The sequence below is a fragment of the Solanum tuberosum genome, unplaced genomic scaffold (assembly GCF_000226075.1).
Source record: "Solanum tuberosum cultivar DM 1-3 516 R44 unplaced genomic scaffold, SolTub_3.0 scf00189, whole genome shotgun sequence".
Lineage (NCBI taxonomy): Eukaryota > Viridiplantae > Streptophyta > Magnoliopsida > Solanales > Solanaceae > Solanum > Solanum tuberosum.
Genome location: NW_006239113.1, coordinates 337,072 through 348,219, shown reverse-complemented (window position 1 = coordinate 348,219; position 11,148 = coordinate 337,072). Strand labels below are relative to the sequence as shown.

Genomic DNA, 11,148 nt, shown 5'->3' with positions numbered 1-11,148 from the left:
TGACATAATTTAACGACAGAACTTATGCCCCCAAAACATAAGTTCAGTAATAAAAAATATGTTCTAAAAAATAAGTTCAGTATCAGAATTTAGGCCTTAAGATAAAAATATTCTGAAAACTCTACCCTACAAATTAAAAGTTATGCTTAAGGCAAAATATTTTCTAAGAAGTTTTATCTGCGAAATTAGTTGCGTCCAACGAATTTAAGTCATAGCTAAAACTATTTTGGTCCATAGCAATAAAGGCAAAATTTTGAAATCATAAATATGAGCGACTAAATAAAATAGGGATAAGAGTCTGAAAAATATTTCAACTTTGGTCGAATTTGCTGTTGCGATACTAAACTCTCATGAGGACCTATTAACTCCCTAGACTATTTAATACCGTATTTTAAACATATATATTTGCCCACGTGGACATAAAAAATAATGTAAAATTATAAATAGTAATGTGTCCATGCGGGTACATATATACCTTTAAAAATACACTATTAAATAGTTCAGGGGTAAAAAATACGATATTAAATAGTTTAGGGAAATAATAGGTCTTCATGAAATTAAAGTTTAGTAATCTCAATAAAATAAAAGATCACCTCAAAATAGAAATAGAAATGTGCAAAAACTTGTTTTGGACTCGCTCTATACGGCCAACTTGCCTTATTTGCCGTATAGGGTTTGGCCGGCAAAATTAATAATGGGTTCATTAAAATTTAAAGATACTTTTTATATGAATATTTAGGTGAGGTAAAAATGGCTTAATATATAATTAGTCTTCTAAATTTGTTAGGCACTTTTAATAAAGTATTTCAATTAGATATTTTTAATATTTAAAAAAAATATAATGTGCATGTATTCATTTAATTATTAAATTAAATTAATCATATAAAATATGTTATCTCCTATTTTAGTTTGGTCTTCAATTTTTGTCCTTCAACTAACAAAATTGTGGCTGACAATAACCCTAACAATTGAAAAAAAGAATATCTCAAGGCGAAAGACATAAATTTAGTTTCAGAACTCACAAAGTTATGCTTTTTAGTTCTCTAAACTTTTACGAGAACAATGAAAAAATTCTCTAAACTTATGCCTTGCGAATTAGATATTACACAAGTTGGACATAAACTTTTACCTTGCAAAATTAAATTATAGTAAAAGATATTTTGACCCACAAATCTGCATCAAATCAAATAAAAAACATGTGCAAAAATTAAAGATTACCAATTTTAGAAAAATAAAATAAATAAAGATCACTCCAAAATTGGAACAACATGTGAAAAACTTTCAAACTACAATAAATATCATATAATTACTTAATCAAATCACCAATAAATGCATATCAAGATATTACATCTATTTATTACTTAATCAGTAATTTGATTCTTCTATAAATATTTTTTTACACTATTAATGTATAAAACTTAAATTTCATATCTTCTCCCTCTTATTTAAATAATTTTTTTACCTTTTTTGAAAATGAAGTTTGACTTTAGGCGTCAAATCTTATTAATACGATCTTGACTCTATCTATAAATAAGTGTTCTTTCCTCTCTCAAATTTTAGGTTTCTATCATATGATCAAAATATTTCTAACAAAAAATAAAAATGCAACAAGTGACATTGAACAATTGTGACAAGCCCATGCCGGCAATTGGCATGGGAACTGTTCTTTCATCTCGGCCGGGGGCGGACCCATCGGAGACGATGAAATCCACCATATTAGAGGCCATTAAAGCTGGTTATCGTCATTTCGACACGGCGTTTATTTATCAATCGGAAAAGCCTCTAGGAGAAGCCATTGTTGAGGCTATTCATCTTGGCTTTATTAAGTCAAGGGATGAACTTTTTATTACTACAAAGTTATGGTGCACTTTTGCTCAACGTGACCAAATTGTTGGGGCTTGTAAACTCAGTCTTAGGTAAGGGTTTTATATTATACCATTTCGATTTATGTGACAACATTATTATTTCTAGAGTCAAAAGCAATTTTTTTTAATTAATTACATTGAATTGTTCATATATATATATATGTAGAGAGAGATGTATATGTATATATTTCAGTTTTGAATACATCCTCTATATTTTAAAATCAAATCCTTGTACCTTTTATATTAAGAAAAAATTTACACTTGTAATTTTAATTTATTTGTATACACCTAGTTATGGATATATCTCATGGGGTAGGGGGATATGTAAGTGGAGAATTTTTATAAGTGTTCGATTTTAAAATATAGAAGATGTATCTGAAATTGAATTCATACACACATTTATGATTTTAGTTTATTTTTTGATACACTTGGGTATCAATATATCTCTGTCAAAGTAGATTTTTTTTTTGTATAAGGGTATAAATATTGATTTTAAAATACAGATGATGTATCTAAAATTGAATCATTTAGTGTAATTAACTTGTTTAAGACATAATTAGTACATTTCAAAATAACCATTACTCAATTTTTCTATTTTCGATTCAAAACGTTGTGAATTATCTAAAGTTTTGTAGCAAATAAATGTTCATATGTATTCCAAAATCTATCTAGTCGATATATTTAAATTCACAAATTTCATTTTGTGTTTAATTTTTTTTTTTATGCAGAGAATTGCAATTGGACTATGTGGATATGTATTTAATTCACCACCCTTTAAGAGTAAGTGAAAAAATACAAAAATTTCCAGTTCCAAAAGAATGATTCATCCATTGGATATTAAGGGTGTGTGGAAAAGGTATGGAAAGAATGCAAAAATCTTGGACTCACTAAGGGAATTGGTGTTAGTAATTTCTCTTGACAAAAAACTCGAGGAACTTCTTTCCGTCGCTAAAAATTCCTCCTGCCGTCAATCAAGTAAGTCAATTTTCTCGATTTTTTTAACTTCTCGAGAGAATAGGGAAGATAAATTGACTTAAGAGTCTGTTTGAATTAGCTAATTAAAAGTAGTCTATAAGTATAAGTGTTGAAAAATAAGTTTAGGTGCTAAAATTAATTTTATAAATAAGCAGTTATATAGAAAGAAGTACAAAAACTAATAAGAAGTACTTGACCTACTTAATAAAAACTTATCAATAGTTTTTCTTTTAAAATGGCTAATATGTCTTATATGTTTTTTACCAATAAAATAAATTTAAGAATATGTACAGGGAGAAAAAAAATGTAATGGAGAGGGAGTTGAGAGTTCTATTTTGGGAAGAGTAGTTTGAGAATTAAGAAAAGATATTAGGAATATAATAGTAAAGTATTTGTTAGCCAATTTTGGCGTATAAGTACTTTCGTTGTTTATCGAACACATAAATAAGTTTAAAGGTGTTTATAAGCTAATTTGATCATAAGCTAAAGAAATTATTACTGACCAATTTATAAGCTGACTCAAACATCCTCTTAATCAATCTATCTTTGGCTATGAATCCGGCCATATCTATTGCCTTCCACTCGAAATATATACAAATGAAAATTTTAAAATAAACAAATCTATCTCAATTATGAGTATAGTACTGCAAAACTTGTATATCTCAACTGACTTAAAATTCTAGACCTACCTCTGATCGCTCTAGGATTATTTTACATTTGAAAAGGTCAATAATTTTGCTTATTAGAAATATGACAATTCAATATAATGTTGGTCTCATAGATAGCTAATTTTGTTTTGTTGAGGTGGAGATGAATCCAATTTGGCAACAAAAGGAACTAAGGGAATTTTGTAAGGCAAAGGGAATTTACATAACTGCTTATTCTCCCTTGGGTGCATATAATACAATTTGGGGTAACAATAGAGTTATGGAATGTGATGTACTAACTCAAATTGCTAAATCCAAAGGGAAAACCACAGCTCAGGTATTCTTCTTGTTGGTTCTTTTTTTCTTGTCTAGTTTGCTTTTGTCTCGAATTATATTTTAATTGTAATAAGTCACGGATCATATAGTATGGTCTTTTCTATCTTTATTTCTACTAACGAGGACACTTATAACTTTCTCGATATTATCAGCCGAGGATTTAGTCTTTCAACATTCAATATTTCCTCTTTTGGTCCCAGTGAATTGCTCTTATAGTGAGAGGTTAACTATGTCCTCGAGTTTTCTTTATTAATAAAGTTAGTTGGTTAAATCATCTTTCGACTAATAAAGATTGTAGTAGGATAAATAAGATCTCTTCACTCTCAATAAAAAATTTCAAGTTTAAGTTCTGAATATGAAAAAAAAAAAATATTGGAGAGAATTTCCATTCAATAAGCCTTACGAACATAAATTCGAATGATTTGGGGCCCAACACAACTATCGAGGAAAAAGGTAAAAACAGAGAGGGAGAGAAATTCCATCTGACCTCTTCTTCTTTTTTTTGGTTGTAGTTTTTGGAAATGTTAAATTAGTATGAATTTAACCTATTATACATAGCAAGTTGTCAATCTTATTTTTAAGAATATTAATTCCACAAATGATAAGCAGATATCTGTATGTATTTATCTTTTATGTGACATGACATATAGTGTAAAAATTCTTCTATTCTATCGGTTCATAATGTTAAATAATTTTGTGAATTTAAAAACAAATATCTTTGCGAATACAAAAACAACAAATATTTAAATTTTAAATCCGTTTTTGTATATGCAGGTAGCATTAAGGTGGATTTATGAGCAAGGGGTAAGTCTTGTTGTAAAAAGTCTCAACAAGGAAAGAATGAAAGAAAATCTTCAAATATTTGAGTGGTCACTCACTCAACAAGACTTGGAAAAAATAAGTGAACTTCCACAGCACAAAGGTTTCATCATGGCTTCTTCTTTTGGACCTCATGATTTGGTGTTGCAATTAGATGCAGAGATCTAATTACATTTTAATCAGAGCTCAGTTTTAAGATTTAATTTAAAATTACTAGTTAGTCCAACTTAAGAATATGTTTTATCGATTGATTGTGATTTGGATCGAATAAATATTCAATAATATTATCATGATATCGATGAATGTCATTTGTTGTTGGTTATGTTGACTTTTGAGAAACGATGTAGCAGTTTTAGTACCCAAATTATTGTTATGTTGTGATTTTCATCTTTGTGTTATTCAATCAAGTGCATTTAACCTTTAATTAGTTTAATTGTGTTGAATTAGTCCTTGAAACTAACATTTCCATTTGCCATGAATTTTTGTTTTAAAATTAACAAAATGCCCACTTCACACCATTTCTTTGTTGATTATGAAATTGTTTTTTTTTTCCTAGAAAAATGAAAAAACCACTCTCAGATATTCTCTTATTTTCTTGTTGTGTTTTCAACTTCTTGATGTTTACTTTTTCTTGCCTATTTTTTTTTTAAAATGTGGTGGTTGGGTTAATTTCACAAGATATATGTCACATTTCATCAAAAATAGGTATCAGGTAACTTTGTTTGTCAAAGTTAGGACAAATTAATGAGAAGAAATCACCTTGTGACTTGATGGTTTTCAACTTACTTCATTGATCATTAGATCACACCCTTAGATATTCTTGTCAAGTTTGTTTTGTCTTGAGTTCTATATTCATTATAATTTCATCCTTCAGTCTAGAATTATAGCTGAATCTCTTTTATAATAGTTTTTTTTTATTGCTATAGTAAAATAATGTTATAAAGAATATTTAACATAATATAACATGAACGATCAATTTAAATAAGAATAATTATAGTAAGGTCTGACTTATATCATATTTTATATTTAGCTTCAAATATTTGATTGATCACTTTCTCGATAACAATAACTATTAACATACCTAAAATCATTTTGATCATGTGCCCAATTGATGTGAACTTCTATATGATACAACAAATAGTATTATATTATTTGAAATATGGTGTATCTCTTAATTTAATTTATTTAATGGTTACCTTTTTTAACCATATTTTAGTGCTTGTGATCTATATATTCTTTAGGTTGATTGCAGATTAACTAACATGTTGATAGTGTATTCATCTTTTATTTGACATGACGTGTAGTGTAAAAATTCTTTTACTACATCGGTCCATAAAGTTAAATAATTTTGTGAATTAAAAACAAACATATTTGTAATTACAAAAAAAATAAGAAATATTTAAATTTTAAATTCGTCTCTGTGTATACAGGTAGCATTGAGGTGGATTTATGAGCAAGGGGTGAGTCTTGTTGTAAAAAGTCTCAACAAGGAAAGAATGAAAGAAAATCTTCAAATATTTGATTGGTTACTCAGTCTACAAGACTTGGAAAAAATAAGTGAACTTCCATAGCACAAAGGTTTCAATTTGGCTTCTCGTTTTGGACCTCATGATTTTCTGTTGCAATCAGATGCAGAGCTCTAATTGTTATTGAGGATTACATTTCAATCAGAGCTCGATTTCAAGATTTAATTTAAAGTTATTAGTTAGTCCAAACTTAAGAATATGTTTTATAGAACGGTTTTTGGATTAAATAAATACTCAATAGTAGTGTCATCTTGATATCGATGGACGTCATTTGTTGTTGGTTACATTAACTTTTGAGTAACTACATATATAACAGTTTTAGTTTTAGTCCCTGAATTATTGTTATGTTGTGATTTTCATCTTTGTTTTATACGGCCAAGCGCATTTAGCCTTTAATTAGTTTAAGTGTGTTGAATTAGTCCATGAAACTAACTTTTCCATTTGCCATGAATTATTGTGTTTTAAATTACCAAATGCCCACTTCACACCTCCATTTCTTTGTTGAGTATGAAAATAATTTTTTCTAGAAAAACAAAAAAAAAACACTCCTCATTCAACTTCTTGATGGATACTTTTTCTTGTCTAGTTTTTTTTAAAAAAAGAATGTGGTGTTTGGGTTAATTTCACAGAATATATGTCATCTTTCATTTGTAATACATATCAGGTACCTTTGTTCATCAAAGTTAAGACAAATTAATTAGAAGAAATCACCTTGCGACTTGATGGATTTCAATCAACTATTTCATTGACCACTAGACCACATCCTTATCTATTATTGTCAAGTTTTGTTTAGTCTTGAGTTTATTTTCATTATAACTTTATTCCTTCAGTCTAGAATTACAATCAAACCTCTTTATAATATATTCTTATTGCTATAACAAAATAATTTCATAGAGAACATCTAACATAGTATAACATGAAAAAACAATTTAAATAAGAATTTGACCATTATAGTGAAATATTCTTATACATGACAATTATAGAGAGGTCTTACTATATATGGTATGATCTGTTGACTATACCTTATTTATCGACACTAGATCAGGGATCTCCCCCAAAATCAGGGATCTCCCATTATGGCTAACGGTCATTAGCTTGAAATCAGTAGATAATTAGGACTCTATTACTTGTATAAATATCTTGTAAATCCTACAGTTTTATTATTCAATAAATAGATCACAATTCTTTTATCTCTAATTGTTTTGGATCTCTATCGTTATTCAACTTGGTATCAAGAGCCTTGTTTTTTTTTTTTTCCCAGACCCTCACTACTCAGTTTTTTTTTTCCCAGTAAATTTGTTTCGTTCATCTTTGGTTCAGATTCTCAATCCATATCTATTATTCCTATAGTCATCTCTGAATCTATTCCTTGACTGATCCCTTCGACTTCTATTTTCCTCTTTGAATTAGGATGGATTCACGAGATACCTTGTCAACAAAATTTGGTGGGCATAACTATCCGATTTGGAAGTTCCATTTCAAAGCCTTCATTAGAGGCAAAGGCCTCCTTGGTATTCTGGATGGCTCAAAGGTTGTACCCACAAAAGACAAAGAAAAAGAGGCTTGGGAGGCTAACAATGGCAGAATTATCACATGGCTCGTCAATTCCGTCTCTGTTGATATTGCCATGGAACTGACATCTTTTGAGAAAGCATCAGAAATGTGGAGTCATCTACATACCCTCGGTAACCAACAAAATCTGGCTCGAGAATTTGAATTGGAAAGACTACTTGCAGAATCTATACAAGCTGGAAAAAATGTTCGTTGTTTCTATTCTGCATTACTCACATTATGGGCAGAACAAGATCAGGTTTTTTCCGCCTCTATTCCTGCGGCTGGATTGAAGGATTTCATGACTACGATGAAGAGGACAAGGACAGTCCAATTTCTAATGAAACTCAGGCCCGAGTTCGAGCATTTGCGTGCTAGTATTCTTAACGGGGAAAAACTACCAGCTTCGGAGGTGGTAGTTTCTGAAGTTCTTCGAGAAGAAACTCGGCTGAGTTCTCAATCTTCGATAAAGAATTCCCTTACCATGGACACTGCCTTGGCTGCATACAAAAGTTCTTCTTCCTCGGGCAACTCTAATAAGCCTGTTCAATGCTATCATTGCAAGGAAACAGGGCACATTATTTCCCACTGCAAGAAGCGAAATTATTGCAACTATTGTAAGAAAGATGGTCATATTATTCTGGAATGTCGTAAGAAATCTGGTCCAGGGAAATGCTCAACTCCTCATAAAGCCTTCCAAGCGATGGCAAGGGATGCTGGAACACGAGAAACACCAAGCACAAAAGTGCTTGATCGTAATGATATCTACAAAATGATACAAGAATCATTGGTGGCTGCTCTTCCTAATGCAATCTCTTCAGCTCTGACTGCTACTTATCCTGGTAAGACTAAAATTTCAGACTCAACGGTATGGCATATTGATTCTGCTGCATCTAATCATATGACAGGAAATCAAAAACTGTTTTCTGATTTATCTAAACCACGTTCTAGACATGAAATTGTTACAGCAAATGGTCATGTTTTAACTGCATCAGCTATTGGCACCATTAAACCATTTTCAGAAGTTCTTTGTGTACCAAAGCTTACTGCAAATCTTTTATCTGTTGGGCAACTTGTAGAACAAAATTTTTTGGTTATTTTTTCTCCTAATGGTTGTGTTATTCAGAACATATTGACAGGGGAAACGATGGCCAGGGGACGTAAGGTTGGCAGGCTGTTTCTTCTTCAATCTCAGGATACCAAACTCCATCAGTGTTTTCTTTCAGCTTCAAATAAAGATATCCAATTTTCAAATAAAATGTGGAACTTGTGGCATCTCCGTTTAGGCCATCCACACGCTTCTCGGTTAAATTTTATGCTTAAATCTTGTAATTTGTTGGGCAAACATTCACTGATTTTTCCCTCTAAATTACCTTGTCAAAGTTGTGCAAAATCAAAGAGTCATAAACTTCCTTTCCAATTAAGCAGTACTAATTATTCTACTCCTTTTGATTTAATTCATAGTGATATTTGGGGACCTTCTCCAATTATATCTCGTTTGGGATACAAATATTTCATTCTATTCATTGATCAAGTATCTCGTTATACATGGATTTTCTTCTTGAAACACAAGTCTGAGGTACCAAATATTGTCAAATTTTTTTATAACCTTATAGAAACCCAGTTTGAGAAAAAGATCAAGATTTTTCGTTCAGATTCAGGAGGGGAATATGTCAATATAAACCTCACTAATTTTTTTCAAGAAAAAGGCATAATTCATCAGCGTTCTTGTCCGTATACACCGGAACAAAATGGTGTGGTGGAACGTAAGAATAGACATGTTGTTGAAACTGCCTTAGCCCTTCTTGATACTTCAAATGTTCCAAAAATATTTTGGGTTGAAGCAATCCAAACATCTATTTATCTCATAAATAGACAATCATCCTCGATCATGAAACAAAATTGTCCTTATTTTATTCTTTTCAAGAAATTGCCTGACTATTCACATCTTAAAGTATTTGGCTGTGTGTGCTTTGTTCTTCTTCCGGATCATGAACGTCATAAATTATCTTCAAAAGCCGTTAAATGTGTTTTCTTAGGATACAATGATATTCAAAATGGGTATTTGTGTTATGATTCAACACGTCGTTCATTAAAAATCTCACGACATGTTATCTTCTTTGAGAATTCTTTTATTTATACTAACAAAGACTCACAATTCTCTACTATGTCTTTCCTGAATAAATTTTCTTCTCATGATACTGCTTGCCATAGCCACCTTGCCGTTGGTCCTTCGTCGACCATGTCCTCTACCACATCCGATACTACTTATGACTTTGATCCTTTTATTGATAATGATACTACTTCGGCTAATACTAATTCTTTACCTCACCCACATAATGCCTCATTAAATCTTAACAACCAACATTCTCCCACTCGTCAAAATAGCATTGACCCCACTTGACGATCATCTCGGCATGCCCCTCCTCCAGAACGATATGGATACTCAACAGGTGAATATGGTCGATCTTATGCCTTACTAACAACCTTGAATTCTATAGTTGTACCAAACTCTTACATGCAGGCTAGTGGTCAGAAATGTTGGGAGGATGCAATGCATGAAGAATTAGTTGCCCTTGAGGAGAATGATACATGGGATATGGTGGATAGACCAACAAATGCAACAATTATTGGAAGTAGATGGGTGTACTCCATCAAGATGAAAGCTGATGGATCCCTAGATCGATACAAGGCAAGACTAGTAGCTCAAGGATACAAGCAGGAATATGAAATCGACTATGATGAAACATTTGCTCCAGTAGCTAAGATGATGACCGTACGTATATTGCTTGCCTTAGCATCAATAAAAGGTTGGAAGTTACATCAACTGGACGTCAAGAATGCTTTCTTACATGGAAACTTGCAAGAAGTGGTCTACATGAATCCACCACCAGGTTATAAATATATTAAACTAAATCAGGTGTGTCGTCTTAAGAAATCCCTCTATGGATTAAAGCAGGCTCCTCGCTCTTGGTTTGAAAAGTTTCGCACTACAATCTTAGGTGCTGGTTTTACTCAAAATAGCTCAGATTATTCATTATTCTTACGTCGGACTACCTCAGGTATTACTATTCTTCTTCTTTATGTGGATGACATGATTATCACTGGAAACGACGAAGTTGGAATCTCTCATTTGAAAGACCTATTACACTCCTCGTTCAAAATGAAGGACTTGGGAAAGCTAACATATTTTTTGGGTTTGGAGGTAATGTCACGACCCGGGAGCACCCCCTAGTCGTAACCGGCGTACTCGACCTCGAAGAGGTCTAATACAAGCCTCTTAGCATTCATTCATCGCATAGACACTAAAACCATAAGGAATTAAAAACTTTCTTTACAAGGAAGACATTTAATTAAAAATAGCAAGCGGAAGACTTTCTAGACTTTATACATGATGTCTCATAACCATCTAATACTTTAGAGTACAAA

At 31.4% G+C, this 11,148-nt stretch overlaps 2 protein-coding genes and 1 pseudogene across 2 annotated transcripts in view; all 3 read left to right on the top strand.

The window, feature by feature from the left end:
* Nucleotides 1-1,602: 1,602 nt before the first annotated feature.
* Nucleotides 1,603-4,820, top strand: LOC102588272 (D-galacturonate reductase-like; annotated as a pseudogene).
* Nucleotides 4,821-7,774: 2,954 nt separating this feature from the next.
* LOC107062004 (uncharacterized) lies at nucleotides 7,775-9,972 on the top strand. Its single transcript, XM_015312143.1, has 2 exons — nucleotides 7,775-8,561; nucleotides 8,846-9,972. Exons 1-2 carry the CDS (start codon nucleotides 7,796-7,798, stop codon nucleotides 8,881-8,883), a joined length of 804 nt encoding a protein of 267 aa, XP_015167629.1. The 5' UTR covers nucleotides 7,775-7,795; the 3' UTR covers nucleotides 8,884-9,972.
* Nucleotides 9,973-10,867: 895 nt separating this feature from the next.
* LOC107062003 (uncharacterized mitochondrial protein AtMg00810-like) overlaps nucleotides 10,868-11,148 on the top strand; it is a 4,188-nt gene continuing 3,907 nt past the window's right edge. The window contains exon 1 of the mRNA XM_015312142.1: nucleotides 10,868-10,924. Within this exon, the coding sequence (XP_015167628.1) occupies nucleotides 10,883-10,924 (42 nt within the window). The 5' untranslated portion in view covers nucleotides 10,868-10,882. The remainder of the gene's footprint in view (nucleotides 10,925-11,148) is intronic.

Bases quoted from the DNA above. Each gene is read 5' to 3' on its own strand.
- LOC107062004 (XM_015312143.1), top strand. From the start codon at position 7,796: ATGGAACTGACATCTTTTGAGAAAGCATCAGAAATGTGGAGTCATCTA. The intron at 8,562-8,845 runs GTAAGACTAAAA...TGTGTTATTCAG, and splicing joins TCTGACTGCTACTTATCCTG to AACATATTGACAGGGGAAAC.